The sequence below is a fragment of the Cebus imitator genome, unplaced genomic scaffold (genome assembly GCF_001604975.1).
Source record: "Cebus imitator isolate Cc_AM_T3 unplaced genomic scaffold, Cebus_imitator-1.0 Scaffold681, whole genome shotgun sequence".
In the NCBI taxonomy this organism is placed as follows: Eukaryota; Metazoa; Chordata; class Mammalia; order Primates; family Cebidae; genus Cebus; species Cebus imitator.
The window spans coordinates 128272-150461 of NW_016107996.1; the positions used below are offsets into that span (position 1 = coordinate 128272).

Here is a 22190-nt window from a genome sequence, read left to right on the forward strand (position 1 = left end):
AAAATTTCAGATAACAATTAGTGATATGAAGACAAAAACAGGACAATTTTATAAAGAATTACCTTGAGGGAAGCTTTAAATAGGATGGTCAGTGAATTCCAAAATGAGAAAAAAACATGTAGACATAAAATTTCAGTGTGTGTCAGAAAATTCTAAGGGTTAGAAATTAATCATAGCAAGACATGGCTAGACAGGTAAGAAAGGGATCATGAAAAACCTTATCCCATGATAAGGGATTTGGACTTTAGGTTGAAGGCAATTAAAACTATTAGAATGTTTAAGAAATTCATTTTTGTTCTAGAAGGATAATTCTGGATTGAAAGGGAAAAATCTGTGGGAAGGAAAGCCAATCAGAAATTCATTGCAATTTGGAGGCACAATGGCTCATGCCTGTAATCCCACCACTTTGGGAGGCCAAGGCAGGAAAATCACATGAGGCCAGGAGTTCCAGACCAGCATGGCCAATGTGGCAAAACCCCGTCTCCACTAAAAATACAAAAATTAGCTGGGTGTGGTGGAGTGTGCCTACAATCCCATCCACTTGGGAGGCTGAGGCAGGAGAATTGCTTGAACCCGGGAGGTGGAGGTTGCAGTGAGCAGAGATTGCACCACTGCACACCAGCTTGGGTGACAGAACAAGACTTCATCAAGAAGGAAGGAAGGAAGGAAGGAAGGAAGGAAGGAAGGAAGGAAGGNAGGAAGGAAGGAAGGAAGGAAGGAAGGAAGGAAGGAAGGAAGGAAGGAAGGAAGGAAGGAAGGAAGGGAGGGAGGGGGGAAGAGGGAAGGGGCGAAGGGGGGAGGGAGGAAGGGAGGGAAAGAGAGAAAGAGAGAAAGAAAGAGAGAGAGAAAGAAAAAAAGAAAAAGAGAGAAAGAAAAAGAGAAAGAAAGAAATTCATTGCAATTATTCAGATAAGAGATGGTAGTGAGAATCTGACTTGATCACTCAGCCCACAAGTGATGAGGTCTGGTTTCAATGCAGGCTAACTTCCAAGTTCACATTCTCCAGCATCTTTTCTCCCTCTTACAGAGTCCTCCATTCTTCTGAAACTATCTCCTTTGTGTATACAAACGTCTTCTTCATTACTTTCTATGGCAATATTTTTCCTCTACAACATGACTCCAACATTCTCAGGTCAAGAACTGTTTTCTATTACTTTCATTTTCTGTAACGCCAAGAAATGCAAGACTCAAAGTAATAATACCTTATATACACAAACTCCTTATTTGTAGTTAATAGTTAAAATATTACAAAAATAGGCTGGGCACGGTGGCTAACGCCTATAATCCCAGCACTTTGGGAGGCCGAGGCGGGTGGATCACGAGGTTAAGAGATCGAGACCATCCTGGTCAATATGGTGAAGGCTCATCTCTACTAAAAATACAAAAAATTAGCTGGGCATGGTGGCGTGTGCCTGTAATCCCAGATACTCAGGAGGCTGAGGCAGAAGAATTGCCTGAACCCAGGAGGCAGAGGCTGCGGTGAGCCGAGATTGCGCCATTACACTCCAGCCGGGGTAACAAGAGCGAAACTCTGTCTCAAAAAATAAATAAATAAATAAATAATAAAAAATATATATATTACAAAAATATTAAAAGGGAAAAAAGTCTGCCTCCCTGTTTGACATAACTTTTTCTCTGTGTTCCTTAATTTTATGTACATGCATTATGTAACTTCAGGTGTTATATAACTTTTTAACTTCTTTGTAAATATTTTCCTGTGTTACTCACAGTTCATGTAAACTACTTTTGGAAGCTTAACTTTTTAAACTTGTCAAGCAAATTAACATATTTTTCTTTTGAATATTAAATAATATCATTTATCTTCATCTTATGAATCCTAAATGGTAGATGTCTGACTGGTTTTCAAGCAGGGTGGTTCATATAGTGTTGAAAAAATATTTGGAAAAATTATTCATTTAAATCTTGTTGTACGACATAAAGTCATCTAGTATGTCAGACTCATGAATGCATTTCAACACAGAGGCAGTTAGACAGCCACATACAAGGCAGAACATGCAAGAGTTGGTGACAACAAGTAGGAAAAGAATCTCTCCTTACTATGGGAAGATATATAAAGATTGCACAGACATCTTGGATAAGACGAGGTTCCAGTAAGAGGGGATAGATACAAAGACAACTGGTGAGAGAGAACATACCTAAGGTTCAGTGAAGTTTGAGAGACAACATCAGAGAGAAGGTAGGATGGCCTAAAGAAAGAACATTTAATAAGTAGGACTAGACTAGGTGAATGTATAAAAAATAACAAAGGAATTTTTTTTACTGGCAAAAATATTTCATTCTCTGGTTCTTCATGCAGGTATAGTCAAGCAATGGAAAAGAAAAATCAAACAAATGTCTCTGAATTTCTCCTCCTGGGCTTCTCAAGTTGGCCACAACAGCAGGTGCTACTCTTTGCATTTTTCCTGTGTCTCTATTTAGCAGGGCTGTTTGGAAACTTACTCATCTTGCTGGCCATTGGCTCAGATCATTGCCTCCAGACACCGATGTATTTCTTCCTTGCCAATCTGTCCTTCGTAGACCTCTGCCTTCCTTCAGCCACAGTCCCAAAGATGCTACTGAACATCGAAACTCAAACTCAAACCATCTCCTATCCTGGCTGCCTGGCTCAGATGTATTTCTGTATGATGTTTGCTAACATGGACAATTTTCTTCTCACAGTGATGGCATACGACCGTTATGTGGCCATCTGTCACCCTTTACATTACTCCACCATTATGACTCCACACCTCTGTGCCTCTCTGATAGCTGTACCTTGGGTCATTGCCATTTTGAACCCTCTCTTGCACACTCTTATGATGGCCCATCTGCACTTTTGCTCTGATAATGTTATCCACCATTTCTTCTGTGATATCAACTCTCTCCTCCCTCTGTCCTGTTCTGACACCAGTCTTAATCAGCTGAGTGTTCTGGCTACGGTGGGGCTGATCTTTGTGGTACCTTCAGTGTGTATTGTGGTATCCTATATCCTCATTGTTTCTGCTGTGATGAAAGTCCCTTCTGCCCAAGGAAAACTCAAGGCTTTCTCCACCTGTGGATCTCATCTTGCCTTGGTCATTCTTTTCTATGGAGCAATCACAGGAGTTTATATGAGCCCCTCATCCAATCACTCTACTGAAGAAGACTCAGCCTCATCAGTCATTTTTATGGTCATAGCCCCTGTGTTGAATCCATTCATTTACACTTTAAGAAACAATGAACTTAAGAGGGCTTTAAAAAAGACCCTAAGCCAAAGAAAAATCTTCTCCCAATGATTTATACAGCCTGAAAGAAGTTCAACAGGAGTCACATTTTAATATTATTTTCATTCTCATCATAATTGCAAAGCTGTTACTAAATATCTAATTAGATTTTACTAACCTAAGTTTACTACAGACTCTAGGAGTAACATAATCTTATTATTAATTTACACTCCCTAAGATATTATTAATGTGGACCATTATTTATATATAAAGTCCCTAAAAATCACAATAAAAACATGAAATAAATATTTGATTGTATCACTAAGACATCACATACAGCTCAGACAAATATGTGAATATACCACAGGGAGCACAAAATGGAGAATTTTTTCAGGACTGTTCTCCTCCCAGAGTGGACTTGAGTAGGTAACCATATTGTTGTACATAAAAAAACACTGTAGAATAAAATTACTATGTAATGAAAGATTCGAATCATAGCTGCAATGTGGGGTCAAAGAGAGAGGATATTGGTGAGGACTTAGGAGATCAAATACAGCTTCGGGAAAAAGATGACAGGGTCATCTTTCATAATCTGGGTCCTGAACATGGGTGTGTTTTACATAGGAATGATGACAATATTCAAAACACACGATGAAGGTTTGTGGGTAAGAGGGAGCATGGTATGTAAGGATAAATAAACAATTGAAAACAGTAATCTGAATGTGGTATAGGGTCCATATTACAGGCTGATGAGAGTAAGATATAGAGTTATTTCTCACTCTGATGTTTTGCACCTATTCACATTCTATTATTATATTGCAACTATCCTATAATTTGTCTGTATAAACATGTGTAAAAAGTGAACTTTATGTCTATGTCTATATTTATACAAATGTTCATGCTAGTCTTCCGAGAATTGCCTGGCACGCTATTAATGTCATTTTAATGCTGAAAATTCTGTATTTGTCATTTACTCTGGACTATACATAAAGTTGTCTATATGTAGACCATACCTGTAATGAAAACTTATGCCTCTGTGGCTTTTGATTTGGAGCTCATATCTGATTTAACGGGCTGTTTTCTGTGTCTACAATGTCTCTCAGAGCGCTGAGAAGGTGCATTTTTTTTAATATGCCATATATTCCAAATTTTAAGTCATACAATCCAAAATACCTCTTCAAACTTGGTAAAAATGTGTTCAACCATTTTATATTATATAATAATTTACAGGCAGAAGCAGAGATTTAAAAGACAGAGACAGAGCTGAGTAGTTGAAAAATTGGTGGGAGGCCTGGAGAACTAGACAGAGAGGCCCACAGCCAAAACAACATACAGAACCAACTCAGGAGCTGACCACCAAAGTTACCGTCACTGAACATTGGGTGTCACAGCTTGTGCCACTGACACTACCTGCCCTGGATGCTGGATGCCTATGCTAGCTTGCTGCCACTGCTAACCCATAAACTGGACGTTTTGCCATGGCTAGCACTACTAAAGAGATTTTCCTCTGCTTCTAGTTCTTTGTACCACCTATCCTTGATTCAAATTGCAGGAAGGTTGTATTTGATAGTCAAACAGAACACATGCCCTTGCCCTAAGTACAAGGAAGACCAAGAAAGAGAATATCTCAAATCTTCACCTCTACTGAACACCATGCTGTGTCTCCCAGATCCCCTTCCAGGACTGAAGTTCGCATTTCTCCAGTTGCTGGGAGTGTTATTGGCTAGCAGCCTTCTCTGACAGCCGTCACTCTCAGCCCCTCTCCAGAAACTGCCCTCAGCTGGAAGGAACAGCTTGGACCAAGGCCACGTCCCCTCATTAGGGTAAGCTGCAACCAGATACTTGTCTCTCGAGGGAGTATAAAGTCCTAACCTCCTTAGGTTAACTCTGAAGGGCCATGTTAGTTCTATGGGAGCAGTCAAAGCTTTTGTTGTGATTGCATCACAGCCCAACTTCTCCCTTCTGCCCAAAGCTGCTGCCTTTACTCCCTCACAGGTGTTCACCCTGAGATCACTACCTATAAACTTCCTGCATGTCATCTGTAATGGTACCTATAATGAAACTGTTAAGACATTCTCTGAATATAATTCAATAAAACAAAAAGTCATGACATAATCAGAAGGAGAAAAGTCCTCCATTTGAAATGTTTTTAATTCTCTCCTGCATAACTATTGATTCAAGAAGAAAATATAAACGCTTGAGGATATTTGGAAAATGATGATAATCAAAACACTGCAAAAGAGAAGTACAACAAGAGCTACAGCAGTGTGCAAAGAGGAATTCTTAGTCATAAGCATATAAAATATAGATTTTCTAATTAAGGATCCAACTGAAAGGTTACAAAAAGACAACAAAATAAACCAAAGGGATGCAAAAGAAATTAAGAGAAAATAAGCAATTAATGCATCAGAAAAGAGAAAAATAAGTCAATTAAATTCAAGAGACTGGTATTTTAAAAGCGATTAATAAAATGCAGAAACTACTATGTAAACTAACAAAAAAAGAGAAGAGCATAAATACACACAATAAGAAAAGAGGAAATATCTACAAAAACAGAAATGTGAAGAAACATGAAACTAAGGTGCTTTACTACTTTATGCAAAAAAGTTTGGAAATCTAAACAAAATGAGTATTTTTCTAGGAAAACCAATTTATCAAAACTGACAGATACAAAATCTGGACAGATTGATTTCCATAGAATAAATAAACTTTTTAAAGAACTAACATCCAACAAGAACCAAACCTGGAAGATTTCATAAGGTATTTCTACCAAAGCTTAAATAATTGCCAGAACACTTTTAAAAACTTATCAAATGTATTCCAAATGAGCAGTATTAATATCAAAATCTGCCAGAGACTAGGCAAAATTGAACTAGATTAATCCCATTCATAATTATGAGGGAAAAAAATATAAATATTAGCAAAAGGAATCCAGCAGTGAAAAAAAGATCAATGGTCCATAAATGAAAGGCATTGTGAGGAACACAAATACGGGCAGACATTTGGGACCAACAGCAACAAGCAAGGGCTGAAGTCAGTGTTCCATATAGCAGCTCAAACCATCACCCCCTAATGGAAATATATAAGACAATATTCTGGCCTGGGCCTAGTCAGTGATCACCGCTGAAGAAGCAGACACAGCACACTGCATGTATCAGAAGACAGGTCACAGGGGGCTGCATACTATGTGGAGACGAGCCCAACAAGCTGGCTTACCAGTGTCCAGACAAAAGTAGAAAAGACAATACAAAACTGTCCTATTCGTTGCCAGGCCCATCGTCAGCAAGTGCCAATGACCACTAAAAACATAAAAAGAGGAGAGAGAGCCACTGACACATGGCAAATAGATTATATTGGCGCACTGCCTCACAGAAGGGATACTGATATGCACTCACACGCATAGACAATGTGAGTGACGTTTTGCAAGCTTTTCCCTGTGAAAAAAGCAAACCAGACCTTGACTATACAGGGACTGCAACACTTGCAATTAATGTATCGTACTTCAGAATAATTATCAATGATTAAGGAACACATTTCACAGGCTCCCTGATTTTAAACTAAGCAGAAAAGGAGGGCATTACATGGCTATTTCATCTGCCCTAGAACCCACAGGGAACAGGACTTATAGAGAGAAAAAATGGCATCTTAAAGGAACAAATTGAGCTCTTGACAGGATTCCCCTTGTCGACAAATTTGGCTGTGGCTTTAATGGAAGCTGTATGTTCTTGCATGAGCCCTCTATTACAGGAGGAGAGAGTTTATGAAAGTCTGGTAGACATAATCTGGTACAAAGCATGCAGGTATGGAAAAAATTAGACACTGTATTAAGCCCTAACTCAGTTCCACATGAATGCCCTGATTTTGCAGTCCCCTGCTCCCATAATGCCTGGGCAGGGAACATTGACATGGGACCTGGGGTGGAAAGTGCCACCGCGCTGGACTGGCATCCTTCTTCACCTGAGGCAGGAGGGCACCATCTCCCTGGATCTGACCCCCATTTTCCTTTCAATGAAGGGTCTGGGGCACAATGGCAGTAGGCAGGCAGTACCCCCATTCCAATGGGAACTGAAGTGACACCAGAATGGTGTCATCCAGTCCTATCACTGCAGTGTCTATAACTCCTTCCACACTGGACAGAAGTCCTGGTACAGCCCTCCTAGAAGATTCCCAAGGAAACCAAAATTATTGTAGCAGGGCAGGGTTAATACCAGTTTTATTATGCCAGAGGGTGGGAGACGCCCTATGTATTTCTAATAAATTTTTTGTCTTTTCACTGTTAGCTTAAGTTGCCTTCTCCTTTGCTGTTACATCATTCCCACTGGCACCTGGATATCCTTCCAAAATGTTTTCCTGGCCTGGGGCCATCACACAGCCATATGCATGGCCAGTCTAACTGCTGAGTGTTTGGTCTTACGCCCTTGAATAGCCATGTAGGAACTCCATGGTGGACTGAGCCACTGCTGGGTGAAGACTGGATCTCTGTACAAACCTGGATAAGTGGACAATACATAGAAATAGATACCCTAGATTCCTCTAACACCACACATGCAAATGTGAGTGACTGAGATATGACACTGAACAACTACGCACAAAATTTAGGTTTTTTTCCTAAACCTGTCCCACAGGTGGCAACCATCAAAGTGAAAACTGCCCTAAAGAGCACCGGGTTCTGGCAATGGAGATCATACTTTCTGGAGCTCATCCCCACAGCAAGGATCCTCTCTTGAGCTACAGAAATCTGTTGGGAACAACATCATCACTCTAAAGATACTCAGGTAAACGATACCTAAAGTATTCTCCTAGGGTACCTAGGTTTCCTCCCAACTGCCCAATGCAAACACATCATTGTACTTAAGGACACAGATTGATTTGTCACAAATGTGTCTTGTAGGCCAGGAATGATCTATATTGCCCCAAATGGCACACAGTGGCTCTGTGCTACTAACCTCCAGCTCTGGCTTCCCCTGGGGTGGCTTGGATGACTCCAGAATCTCTGACACCATTCCCGTTTCCCTCAATGAGTCCATCTGGAGGGGTCAATGGAGATCTGTTTTTTCTTGGTGAGATTACTTACTGACTATATTTGTGCCTCCAGGAGGTTCTTCTGATACCACGTAGCAGCTGGAAGCCCTTCAAATATTTGTCTCCACAGCTTTGAATGACACCAAGCATGGTAGGGAGGTCTTGAACATTGAAACAGCTGCAATGAAGAAAGTGGTCTACAAAACCAAATGGCCCTAGAGATGCTGACATCTGTGCAACGAGGAACCTGTGCCCTTTTCAAAAGTGAACACTGTGTGTATATTCCACACAAAGCAAAGAAGCTGAAGTTAATCAATCTGTCCTTCATTCACGAAAGCAATTACAGCTTATTGACCACATAAGGTATGCCTGGTGGTCTACACACAATCATGTTTTCCAGGATGAGATCCTTGGTGGAAAGCTCTGCTAGCAAGCCTTTTGGGAAATGTGATTTTGGATCTTGTCATGTGCACCTGCATTTACTGTTAGTGTGGGTTTTGTTTGCAGTGTTTCATAAAGTCAGGCAAAAGGAATTGCAGATGATCCCACCCTTTCCAACCAGCTCAGGGAACATACAGGAAGAGATGGGCACGTGAGACTGTAAGAGCCAGTCAAGAAGATGGATTGCAGGATCCCTGACTGGAAATTATAAAGCCTTGACTATTCTGTGACTGCAAATCAGAGTGCCTTGACCTCTCTGGGACCTAGCCAGCTGCAGATTTTTCCCAGCATGCTTGAACCCAAACTCAGGCCTTGAATATTCCCAGGCACTGATAAAGGTATCTGAATTGTCACTGAAAACACTGGAAGAAACTAGCTCTAGCCCTGAGCCAAATTCTTCAAACCCTCATATAAACTCCATACCCTGACCCCCTCACTGCAGACATATCTAGGTAGAACACCCCTTTTCTCCCACTATCCGTGAGGAGGATTTCTGCAACACTATGTAAGTTCCCTTAATAAATGCTTTGGACTGATCCTCTTGACACATAGTGCTTCTTTCTTTGGAATCCCAACCAGCCCCATCTAGGATGGTTTTGGGCACTCCCTTGTGTGAATTCCCCTGCCACCACTTTCAGGGGACAAAACACTATGTACCTAATAGAACTATCCTGTTAAAAAGCAAGGGATTAAGAAACACAAAACTTATGATAGTGGGTCCTCAGATGAGAGGAAGTACAGAGAAGACTAGAAAAAGAGTAGTATTAAATGTAAGTCGTCAATCTATAATTCTTATAGGCTAGGTAATGGATTAAACAATGTTCACACTTTAAAGCCATGCATGGACCAATGACAGCCAGTGGTTATAACAAATACTATTTTGAATATCTGAGTTCCACTGGGGTAAGAGGATGAATCAAAGAAGGGCTCAAAAGAAAAGTTGCCTGGGAATGCTGAAAGGTTTTGCAGAGGAGGTGAGGTTTCAGCTGCATCCCTGCTGTGTGGGCTTCAATTTCACTGCCTGAGATTTAAATAGAGGCAGGAGTCACCCAGGCTAGAGTGCAGTGGTGCAATCACAGCTCACAACTGCCACCGCCACCTCCTGGGCTCAGGGGATCCTCCTCAGCCTCCTGAGCGGCTGGGAGTACAGGTTCGCTCCACAACCCCCAGCTAATTTTTTTTTTTTTTTTTTTTTTTTTTGTAGAGACGAGGTCCCAACTCTGTTGCCCAGACCGCTCTCGAACTCTTGAGCTCAGTTGATCCTCCCACTTTTGCCTGGAAAAGCGGGGAATTAGAGAGGTGAGCCATCACGCCCAGCCCACTAGTGTTAAAAAACGAAAGCAATAAACTGAGAGAGCCAGGAAGGCCTATGAAGAGACACTTCTCAGGCTTGTATGCCTCATAAGAAAACTATCACATAATGACTGCAAAACCCACAACCTTGCATAAAGGCCAGCACAACCTTATACCAAAAATATTTCTGCAAGGACATCCGCCCAGCAACTGCTTATCTAACCTGAGACTGGCGTCACCCTTGTTATTGATCTTTGTAGTCAAGGATAATCATTTCAAAACAATTATGTAATCCTCCTCATTCTTCCTTTAAAAACCTTTGTCTTCTTTTACATCCCTGAATAGAAACATAGTTCACTCTGACACGTCTATTCCTATTACAATGTCCTATTTCCGAATATACATGATTTTCTTTCTTTTTTTTTTTTTTCTTTCTTTTTTGAGACTAAGTTTTGCTCTGTCGCACTGGCTGGTGTGCAGTGGCGCGATCTTGGCTCACTGCAATCTTAACCTCCTAGGTTCAAGCGATTCTCCTGTCTCAGCCTCCCAAGCAGCTGGGACTATAGGTCCCCGCCACCACGCCCGGCTAAGTTTTATACTTTTAGTAAAGACGGGGTTTCACCATTTTGGCCAAGCTGGCCTCGAGCTCCTGACCTCAGCTGATCCACCCACCTCGGCCTCCCAAAGCGCTGGGATTACAGGCGTGAGCCACCGCGCCTGATAAACATCATTTTCTTTTAAAGAGTCCTCTGTCATCTAGCGAGACGCTACTACAATGGAGGAAAAAGACCCCTCCTTAAGCCCTGAGAACCTGAAAACTTTGGCTAGAAGTCCGCTCCTGAAGAGACTCAGGAAGGCTTCTGGGAACCGTAGTTCAAAGGCATCCCGTCTTCTGCGCAGACTCACAAGTCCCTGTGGACGGAAACATTGAAGGGTAGTGCCGCTCCGTCCTTCCACCGGAAGTGTCCGATCGGAATCATCCCTGTCCGAGAGGTGAGTCCGGGTTTGGGGACCCAGATGTCCGGCCCAGTGTCCCCCTCCAAACATCCAGTCCCTCTCATATTGCCTTTGAACTTAGCAGCCTCTGGGTGACCAGACCTTGGACCTCACAGGAATCCCTGACAAAGGGGGAGCCAGCTTCGGCGTTGGGAGGGCAGGAGCGCTCCCGTTTTTAGTGAGGGTTTGGCGGTCTCCATAGTTACCTCCGCCGCGCGTGACGTTATAGTGGAGCGCTGAGAGGGCGTGGTGGCGTGGAGGGTAGAGGGGCGTCCTGCTGATCCTGAATCTGGGGTCACTGATTAGCGGAGTGGCCCAGGCCAGCCAGATGGAACGGGAAGGGGCGCCACATGTCTCGGATCTGTAGTTGTCTGCCAAAAGAAACTGCTGCGAGGGCCACCCCCGATCTCCTGTTTCCCTTGGAAAGAATAACCGCCCTTTCGTAGGACATATGGGGACAACCCCGGCGTATCCTGAACTTTGTTGACACGGTAAATAGTATTTCCTGTGTGCTGAGGATGCAGTGAAACCTCTTGCCCTTGAGAAACACTGGTACTATGGGAGCCTGTACCACCATGCACTTCGAAGTCTCTGCTCGGCTTTGTGGTCTCTACCCCCGACCCCCCTCCCTACACCAACTAAACTCTGTTCCGTTTTTCCCTCCCCCAACATGCCCACCAAGGCTGTTTATCCATCAGGAACCCTGCTCTTAACCTCTGCCTTTCTCATAATTAATTACTCGTTCTTCCCTGTTCTCCTAGCGCTTGTTTACACATCTGTTTTTTGTAAGTCCCCATAACACAATATATAAGGCACTAGATGCTCAATAAATATTTATTAGTTTAAAGCTACTAACTTTAGGGGTACTCAGTTTTAAATGGATGAGAAGTGATGAAACACTTGGCGACAGGACCGTCAACTCTCTGAGATAACATGCTGTAGAAAGAGCTGCTCAGCATAATTGAAGTTTCATTTGGATTATATGGGCCAACTTTACTCCCATCTTCCTATGCTAAATGAAGTAATGCTCATTAAGCATTAGGACACTACTTGGTTAGCACATGTAGGAAACAACAAGACATAGCAAAGGAATGGCCAAGTAAAATATGAGGGATTGAGACTCTCTGGTTAATATAGCCTTTTTTTTCTTTATCATTGCTAAAGTTTGTTCCTACTTACTCAAACTGTTTGTTTTCCAAGGTTCAGCCTGAACCTATGATATTTATTTTATACTCTTGGAGAATTAATACTGATTATATCTTCCAGCTACCCCTTTCATGAATCTTGTCTAAATCTGTCTTCCCATTCCAAGTTCTTTTCCATTATTGAAATATCATTTTTTCTGCTGGAAATATTTTTCCAAGTAGATGTCTTATTATCATCTTAAGTACAGATTATCCAAAACCGAAGTCATCTGAAACTTTCCTAATTTTTCCTTTCATTCAGTCAACAAATATGAAGCCTTAAAAACAATTAATAATGCCTGGTCCTTAACCTCATGGAACAACAGTCAGTTGATAGGAAAAAAAAAAAAAAAACAAAAAAAAAAAATAAAAAAAAAAAAAAAAAAAAAAACAGCCAAACAACTAAAAATAATACAAGGACTTATATATTTATATATGTATGTGCTAGTAATTGTAAGAACTCAGTCTAGAATTGAGGACTTTCTTAACAGTGCCAGTAGAATTCTTAGTCACTCCAGTCATCACACCCTGCAAGCTGATCTCACCATTAACCTGCTGCTCATTCCCACTTCCTCAACTCTTCCTGTCCTCTCTTTCCTGAATCTTTCTCATCCTTCATTGTCCAATTTAAGCCCCACCACCTCTAGGACATACCTTCTACCATTCACAGTCTCTTCCCACCTCAGGACAGTTAGAACATTTAGTATCTCCACCATAACTCATTTCATACTTCAACATTCAACATGTAACAAACATATACAATGTATGTGTCATATGAAATATTTTGTCATTTAAATGTTTTATATTCATGTGTTGTTTTGTGATTTCTTCCGAACTGGTTCGCAAACTCAAACACTTTTTGTTTATTAAGCTATATATTAGAATACAGATTTTCCAGGCATATGCCATACTGACCAAGTTACCATCTCTAGGAGCAGGGCCCAAGTCAGCATCTCTAGAGATAGGGCCCAAGAACCTGTTTCTAACAAAGATCCCATATCTTGATTAGGCAGCAAGCTCAGGGTTGTATTCAGACTTTCTTGTAAACCAATGCTGTACAACTTCTAGCCCAATGCTTTGCTTGTAATAAGGTTCTTAATAAAATGTATGTTATTGCATCAGTTAGTAGTCAACTTAGTGAAATGTTTAGTAAAAGAAACTCAGGCCAGGCACAGTGGCTCACACTTGTAATCCCAGCACTTTGGGAGGCCGAGGTGGGCAGATCACAAGGTCAGGAGTTAGACACCAGCTTCGCCAACACGGTGAGATCCCATCTCTACTAAAAATACAAAAAAATTAGCCAGGCATGGTAGTGCGCATCAAAAATCCCAGCTATTCAGGAGGCTGAGCAGGATAATCACTTGCACCTGGGAGGTGGAGGTTGCATTGAGCCAAGATTACTCCACTGCACTCCAGCCTGGGTGACAGAGCAAGACCATGTCTAAAACAAAACAAAACAAAAGAACCTCATACTTGCATGAACCTCATACTTATAGTGACCTCTAGCTTTTCATGTTTTTCATATTATAACCCACCCTAGAAATGAAGAACATATTTATCTCCACAGTGTTCAGCAGGTCATTCTGCTCAGAAAAATTGACTCCTCAATTGACTCCTCTTCCATGACTCCTCAGTGCCTAAAAGATCAACCCCAAATTCATGAACTTGACATTTGATGTTTTCTACAGTATGGCTCCAAGCGTTGCCTCTATGATTTTTTTTTACAAACCTACTAAACGTTTTGCTTTTCCACTTCTGTAGACCTACCCTTATTCAATTGTTTGGACTGTTTCTGTTTGTAATTTCCCATTTCTTTCTCTCCCACATCCTAGTCAAATCTTCTGTTCTTCAGAATTTCATTTTTTCATTAAGTTTCCCTTGACCATTGCAACCAACTGTATTTTTCCCATGTCCTATTTTATGAAGCACTTCTATCATTTTTCTTTTTACAGCCTTATTTTCTCTGGGACTTTTAAAATTTAATAACATCTACCTTGATAATATTTAGTATTATATTTAAGTTTATTGTTTCTAATTTAAATTATCATATTTTTAAATTTAAATCTTAACCTGTCTTGAAGTAGAAATCCTAACAGCTGTATTCTACAGAGCAAGTATGCCAGTGCTTTTTGGATACAATAAATGCCCAGTAAATTTTTGTGTAATGGAGAATGACGATTTTTATGATGTGGTCTTTCATCTTCTTAGACAGTAATAGTAATTTTTGATCCCTCAGGAGAACTCTTGAAACTAAAGAAGACCCTTCCCAAAGCAGAAGTGGGTTTCTGATAAAATATTCTATCCAGAGATGGCTACCGAGTCAAAGAAAGCTGCAGCCCAGAACTCTCCAGAGGATGAAGGACTTCTGATACTGAAGATAGAAGAGGAAGAATTTATCCACAGGCAGGACACTTGCTTACAGAGAAGTGAACTCCTCAGGCAGGAGCTCTGCAGGCAGCTTTTTAGGCAGTTCTGCTACCAGGATTCCCCTGGACCTCGCGCGGCACTGAGCCGACTCCGGGAGCTCTGCTCTCAGTGGTTGAAGCCAGAGATCCATACCAAGGAGCAGATTCTGGAACTGCTGGTACTGGAGCAGTTCCTGACCATCCTGCCGGGGGATTTGCAGGCCTGGGTTCAGGAACATTACCCAGAGAGTGGAGAGGAGGCAGTGACCATACTGGAAGATTTGGAGAGAGGCACTGATGAAGCAGTACTCCAGGTGCATAGGGGAAGGGAGATCTAAGACCTCCATAGTGCATAAAGTTCCACAGTGGGAGGAAATGGCCCGAGATTGAGTATCTGGCTTGCAGGTGCTCTTGGTTCATTGTGCATTTATGTCACCTTTCCTGTCTGTTTGATTCCACACTACATTTTACAATTGACTCAGACTCAATTCTTCCTTCCCTAGCTTTGTTTTCCTATGGGAGTTTGTCTTTGTTATTAGAAGATGTTTAACACAAGGATTCTTTTACAAGCCCAAATGTACTTTATTTTTCTCAGGTTCAAGCCCATGAACATGGACAAGAAATATTCAGGAAAAGGGTGTCACCTCCTGGACCAGCACTTAGTGTCCAGTTACAGCCAGTGGAAACCAAAGCCCATTTTATTTCATCAGAACCCCAGCTGTTACAGGACTGTGGTAAGGGGCAGCATACCATACAGTGCACATCACTGAAGAAACAGGAGAATGAATCTCCCTCCACAGACTAGTCTTGGTAACTGTAGGTGATCCTTTCCTTTATTACCCAATGAAAAGAGAGAACTTGTTTTCCTATGAGTCTTTGGCCAATTGTGGGGCAAAAGATAATTTTGTTCCTTATCCAGAATATTTCAAAACATAGAACATTTTTATGATATGACCAAATTAAAGAAAATAAAAAATGAGTTGAGAAAATATCATAAAAAAAGAAAAGAAGCAAAAGAAAAAGAAATACATAAACAGAAGCAAAACATGTTCATAGAGAAGTACATAAAATGATCAAGAGAAACAGATACATGATGATGTACTGAGAAATAGTATATAATTCCCAAGTTACATAGACTGTGATTCCTATTTTTCCTCTTATGCTGTTGGTCTTATAAAGCTCTTTTACACTTTTATAGAAAGTTAGCTATACTTCTAGAGACTACTTCCATAGAATACTCATCCCTGTTCTAAAACTCATCTGTATTTTTTTTCCCCTAAGACAGAGTCTTGCTCTGTCACCCAGGCTGGAGTGCAGTGGTGTGATCTCAGCTCACTGCAACCTCCACCTCCCAGATTCAAGCGATTCTCCTGCCTCGGCCTCCTGAGTAGCTGGGATTACAGGTGCCTGCCACCATGCCTGGCTAATTTTTGTGTTTTAGTAGAAATGGAGTTTCACCAAGTTGGCCAGGCTGGTCTCAAACTCTTGACCTCATTATCCTCCCACCTTGGCCTTCCAAAGTGCTGGGATTGCAGAGTGAGCCACCACGCCCAGCCACCATTAATTTTTAATACATTTCTACATATTCTGCTTTCAGTTTTGTTCTAGAAACATCTCCATCTATTCAATAAAAAATTGTAAAGTTTCCTCACCCCACGAACAGCACTCCCTAACCCTCTTTCCTACCCTAGCATTTTTTAGACAAAGGAAACCTTGTAACAAAGAAGGGCTGTTCAACTCTAGCACAGGATAGAGTTGTGAGCTACAAGGTGAGATTTGTGAAGACAGGATCATAAATGGACCTTGGAAACCAGGCTTGGAAGTTTAGACTTGTAACAAAAAAAGAGAGATTCAATGTTTCTGAGTAGGGTATGAAAGGATGGCAGTGTTTAATGACTATTAGTCTAAAAAAGATCTTTAGGATAACTAGGAAGAAGAAAAGTACAGGGTCAAAACAGCAAAGAGGCAGTTAAAGTCTCTAGATAGGAAATGGTGAGGTTCTAGACTATGGTGACGGTAACAAATGTAAAGGAAGGGATTTATACAAGATACACTTAGTGGACAGTGATGACAGAATTTGGAAGACTGATTAAACATGGAATAGGAGGAAGAAATAGATGATGGGGTGGCTGGAAGTTTTCTTACAGATACTTCAGAGTCTTATAGCTTTACTTTTCTCTCTTCTGTCCTCATCTGCTTTCTTTGAGGTAGTGCCTCCATTTTTCCTGTAAGTCTAACACGAGAAACGTATCATAGACCCAAGGTTCCCAAGATCCCTTTCGGTCAACATTGCAGAGTTCTTTCTCCTTACTCTGTCTCCTCCCATTTCCCCATTCTTGCTGATGGCACTCCTCCTCCCAGTCTTTTCTAATATATATATTTCACATGGCTGATTACTCTCTCTGCCAACCACTGCAGGCATTACTTGCTCTTATCAATGTTTCTTTCATTCCTATCATCCTCTTTCATTCTCTCATTCCTCTCATGTGAAAGGACACTTGCTTACAGAGAAGCGAACTCTAGCACAGTATAGAGGCGAGATTTAATATAACCAGGCTTTTATTGGTTTTTGGCACCCTTCTGGGGTAGGTTGATAGGGACTATAGGGAGCTCTCCTAACAGAACCGGACAGGATTCTCTGGCCACTGGCAATTGTGAAAGATGACTGAGGAATTTATTACTGGAAATAGTGGTCCTGAAATGTTATTTCATTGTTGCTGGCTGTTCTCTACAGAAAAGACTACAGTGTAGAGAGCCATAATATATTAATACATTAATATTAAAGTGGGGATATCAATATGTAACTATCCTGAGCATGCTGCAAATCTTCCTTTTCTTCTAGTGCAGCAAACAGGTGATATTTACCTCTTTCTTTTTTATTTTAGATACTGAGAGTGAAAACAGTAGATCTATGCCAAAGCTGGAAATTTTTGAAAAAATTGAATCACAGAGAATTGTATCTGGAAGAATCTCAGGATACATATCAGAAGCATCTGGTGAATCTCAAGACATCTGTAGGTCTGCAGGCAGGGTAAAGAGGCAATGGGAAAAAGAATCAGGGGAGTCTCAGAAACCATCATCTACCCAGGATGGAGATTTTGGTAAAATCCTCACCCACAAAAATACAGTCAGAAGTGAAATAATAAGCCATGATGGATGTGAGAGGAGATTAAATCTGAACTCAAATGAATTCACACACCAGAAATCTTATAAACATGGTACCTGTGACCAGAGCTTCAAATGGAACTCAGATTTTATTAACCATCAAAGAATTTATGCTGGAGAAAAAATTCACCAACATGGAAAATCTTTCAAGAGCCAAAAGCTTGCTAAACATGCAGCAGTTTTCAGTGGAGAGAAAACTCATAAGTGTAATGAATGTGGGAAAGCTTTCAGGCACAGCTCAAAACTTGTTAGGCATCAGAGAATCCACACTGGAGAGAGACCCTATGAATGTAATGAATGTGGGAAAGGATTTGCAGGGAGCTCAGATCTTATTAGACATCAGCGAATTCACACTGGTGAAAGACCCTTTGGATGCAAAGAATGTGGGAGAGCATTCAGCCTGAACTCACATCTTATCCTGCATCAGAGAATTCACACCAGAGAGAAACCCTATGAGTGTAGTGAATGTGGGAAAACCTTCCGAGTGAGCTCACATCTTATTCGACATTTGAGAATCCACACTGGAGAAAAACCCTATGAATGTAGTGAGTGTGGGAGAGCCTTCAGTCAGAGCTCACACCTTAGTCAACACCAGAGAATTCACAGGAGGGAAAACCTATTAATGTAAGGAACTTAAGTTTGTATGTAAATGCTGAGGAAATAGAACAATGTGAAAAACATTAAATAAAAAGTATTGGACAAGATGGAAGACTGAAAGATCAGTGTCTTGTCTTCATCTGTGTGTGTGCTTTCTGTGAGACTGGGGATGTGCCCCTTCTTTCATTGACTACTAAAGTCAAACCAAAAGAGCTACATTTAGGGGGGCTAATAAGTAGGGTAGTCTATTTGTTAGTGCAATGTAAAGAAACAGAGATTGGTGAAATAACCACGATTACAGTGTGGGAAGAAAAGGAAGATTTAAGTAAAGAGACTGATGATAGTCAGCCCTAGTTAATTTCCTGGTTAGTTTTGCACAAGGTGAGATCAGCTAAAGCCAGGAGTGAAATAGCTTGCACAGTGCACTGCAGAACAGTGTTTTCAGAGCATCCCTTTAAAAACTAAAGACCACAAAACTAAATTAAATGGTCATGTTAAGTTAGTCATGTCAAATGAGGGCATATGTAATGGTAGCATTCCTATATGAGGCCAAAATCTGTGTCCAGAGGTCATACCAGGAAGTAAAAAACCAGAAGAGCATACCAGGGAAGAGGCCAGAGTCCAGAGACTGAAGTAAGACAGGAAGAAAACAGAATTAAACAAAAATTGGGTTAAGACTGAGAAAAGTTGTTCAACTTGAACTAAACCTCAGAAGTTGGAGGCGAGACTTAATATAACCAGGCTTTTACTGGTTTTTGGCACCTTTCTGGGATGGGTTGATAGGGACTATAGGGAGCTCTCCTAACAGAACCGGCAGGATTCTCTGGCCACTGGCAATTGTGAAAGATTACTGAGGAATTTAGTACTGGAAATAGTGGTCCTGAAATGTTATTTCATTGCTGCTGGCTGCTTTCTACAGAAAGAGTATACAGTGTATATGAAAGAGGGTAGAGAGGAATGATTTAAGTCTTAAACATTCCACAGTATCTAAGGTTTTTACATTATAAAATGTAAACAGGACCTTAATGTTAGATGTGTGATAATCTAATGTGAAATGTACAAAATTTCCCACTAAGGAGGCTTTATAAGAAATAGCATTTACTTTCAATGACTTTAAAAATGTCGTGACAGCATCTAAGTAACACAATATTTGGTTTGGTTTTTAAGGTAATGTATAGGCACTGTGTTAGTATGTCCTATCTCATAATTCTGTAAGGGCTATTATTTTTCACATTTTATAGATGAGAAAACAGCTGAAGTGAACTACCTTGCTGGAGGTAACATAGTTAAGTGGTAGAACCAGGATTTTAACGCACATTTTATTACAGGGCCCTAGTTCTTAACACTTAAACTTGATTATGTTACTGAAAATATTCCTTTGGGATATAATATCAGAAAATGTAGTGCTTGTACACCACAACTCTAAAGTTGGGGTCAGGGAAAACCCTTCTGGAAGGTTAACAGACCAACATTTCAAAATCATGGAGGGAGCTGTGACCTATTAGGCCAGGAATTCACTATGGCCTCCAACCCCGCAGCGGCTCCCTCCGGGTAGGGGGCGAGCAAATCCACCACCGAGAGAGCCTCTTCCTAGGGGGGCCGGAAGCAGCTGGAGCCCCGGTAGCCGCCCATCTTCCAGCCAGGTGGTGTTGCCCGGGTCAGTGATTGTCCTGCGGCATCCGGAGCCTAGTTTGCGGCACAGGGTTACGTGCGCACTTCACCCCTGTAACTTAGCTCAAGGTTCCTATTGAACAGGATTCTGGGGATGAAGGTGGCAGCTGTAAGAGGAGGCTGTGACTGAGGACCACCAAATTCTTCTCTCCCAACCACACACAACACCAAGACGGCCCGGGAAGGTGTGGAGAGACTTCCTTTTCTCTCCCCTCCTGGCGCTGGCAGTATGAAGCTGTCTCCCAGAAGCATTAGCAGAGGAGCACTGTGGGAGAAATGAGGTGTATAATCACAATCAACTCACAATGAGGTGTTTATGCTGTCTTCGAACCTCTGAACACAAGTGTATCGTTTTCTAATGATCAGAAATGTTACCTGTAGATGTATAAAAACCACATGATCATCTCAATAGATGCAGAAAAGGTCTTTGATAAAATTCAACATCTCTTCATGTTAAAAACTCTCAATAAACTAGGCATTGATGGAACATATCTCAAAATAACAAGAGCTATTTATGACAAACCCACAGCCAATATCATACTGAATGGGCAAAAGCTGGAAGCATTCACTTGAAAAACCGGCACAAAACAAGGATGCCCTCTCTCAACGCTCCTATTCAACATAGTAGTGGAAGTTCTGACCAAGGCACTCAGGCAACAGAAAGAAACAAAGGGTATTCAAATAGGAAGAGAGGAAGTCAAATTGTCTCTGTTTGCAGAGGACATGATTGTATATTTAGAAAACCCCAGGCTAGGTGCACTGACTCATGCCTGTAATCCTAGCACTTTGGGAGGCTGAGCCGAGCAGATCACAAGGTCAGGCTGACCAACATGGTGAAACCCCGTCTCTATTAAAAATATGAAAATTAGCCAGGTGTGGTGGCACAGGCCTGTAATCCCAGCTACTCAGGAGGCTGAGGCAGGAGAATCTCTTGAACCCGGGAGGTGGAGGTTGCAGTGAGCCAAGATCATGCCACTGCATTCCAGCCTGGGCAACAAAGTGAGACTCCATTTCAAAAAAGAAAAAGAAAAGAAAACCCCATCATCTCAGCCCCAAAACTCCTTAAGCAAAGTCTTAAGGAGTTCAGAGTCATAAGCAACTTCAGCAAAGTCTCAGGATACAAAATCAATGTGCAAAAATCACAAGCATTCCTATACACCAACAACAGACAAGCAGAGAGCCAAATCATATATGAACTTCCATTCACAATGACTAAAAAGAGAGTAAAATACCTAGGAATACAGCTGACAAGGGATGTGAAGGACCTCTTCAAGGAGAACTGTAAACCACTACTCAAGGAAATAAGAGAGGACACAAACAAATGAAAAAACATTCCATCCTCATAGATAGGAAGAATAAATATTGTAAAAATGGCCATACTGGGCTGGGCGCGGTGGCTCACGCCTGCAATCCCAGCACTTTGGGAGGCCGAGGCGGGTGGATCACGAGGTCAACAGATCGAGACCATCCTGGTCAACATGGTGAAACCCCGTCTCTACTAAAAATACAAAAAGTCAGCTGGGCATGGTGGTGCGTGCCTGTAATCCCAGCTACTCAGGAGGCTGAGGCAGGAGAATTGCCTGAACCCAGGAGGTGGAGGTTGCGGTGAGCCGAGATGGCGCCATTGCACTCCAGCCTGGGTAACATGGGTGAAACTCCATCTCAAAAAAAAAAAAAAAAAAAAAAAAAAAAAAAAAAAAAAAAAAAAAAAAAAAAAAAAAAAAAAAAAAAAAAAAAAAAAAAAAAAAAATGGCTGTACTACCCAAAGTAATTTATAGATTCAGTGCTATTCCTGTCAAACTACCACTGACATTCTTCATAGAATTAGAAAAAACTACTTTAAGTTTCATATGGAACCAAAAAAGAGCCTATATAGCCAAGACAATCCTAAGCAAAAAGAACAAAGCTGAAAGTATCACACCTACCTGACTTCAAACTATATTACAATGCTACAGTAACCAAAACAGCATGGTACTGGTACCAAAACAGACATATAGACCAGTGGAACAGAACAGAGACCTCAGAAACAACACCACACATCTACAACCATCTGATCTTTTGACAAACCTGACAAAAACAAAAAATGGGGAAAGGATTCCGTATTCAATAAATGGTGCTAGAAAACTGGATAGCCATATGCAGAAAACTAAAACTGGACCTCTTCCTTACACCTTATACAAAAATTAACTCAAGATGGATTAAAGACTTAAGTGTAA

At 41.2% G+C, this 22190-nt stretch overlaps 2 protein-coding genes across 7 annotated transcripts; both read left to right on the forward strand.

Annotated features, from left to right (window-relative positions):
* The first annotated feature begins 2330 nt into the window (after nt 1-2330).
* Nucleotides 2331-3272, forward strand: LOC119469498 (olfactory receptor 1F12). Its single transcript, XM_037734865.1, has one exon. The coding sequence runs from the start codon at nt 2331-2333 to the stop codon at nt 3270-3272; it is 942 nt and encodes a 313-aa protein (XP_037590793.1).
* A 7293-nt stretch (nt 3273-10565) lies between these two features.
* ZNF165 (zinc finger protein 165) lies at nt 10566-18423 on the forward strand. 6 transcript variants are annotated; one of them, XM_017518476.2, is made up of 4 exons: nt 10566-11443; nt 14373-14855; nt 15137-15275; nt 17427-18423. In XM_017518476.2, exons 2-4 carry the CDS (start codon nt 14445-14447, stop codon nt 18332-18334), a joined length of 1458 nt encoding a protein of 485 aa, XP_017373965.1. In that variant the 5' UTR covers nt 10566-11443; nt 14373-14444; the 3' UTR covers nt 18335-18423. The 6 variants fall into 6 exon arrangements, with proteins under 6 accessions (XP_017373965.1, XP_017373967.1, XP_037590801.1 ...); XM_017518478.2 differs by having other exon boundaries at nt 14373-14720; XM_037734873.1 differs by having other exon boundaries at nt 10566-11213.
* Nucleotides 18424-22190: the final 3767 nt, after the last annotated feature.

What these genes read in the sequence shown, in the direction of transcription:
- ZNF165 (XM_017518476.2), top strand. Translation starts at nt 14,445, where the DNA reads ATGGCTACCGAGTCAAAGAAAGCTGCAGCCCAGAACTCTCCAGAGGAT. An exon ending in CTGATGAAGCAGTACTCCAG is followed by an intron (nt 14,856 to 15,136) that starts GTGCATAGGGGA and finishes TATTTTTCTCAG; the next exon opens with GTTCAAGCCCATGAACATGG. An exon ending in CCAGCTGTTACAGGACTGTG is followed by an intron (nt 15,276 to 17,426) that starts GTAAGGGGCAGC and finishes TTTTTATTTTAG; the next exon opens with ATACTGAGAGTGAAAACAGT.
- LOC119469498 (XM_037734865.1), top strand. Translation starts at nt 2,331, where the DNA reads ATGGAAAAGAAAAATCAAACAAATGTCTCTGAATTTCTCCTCCTGGGC.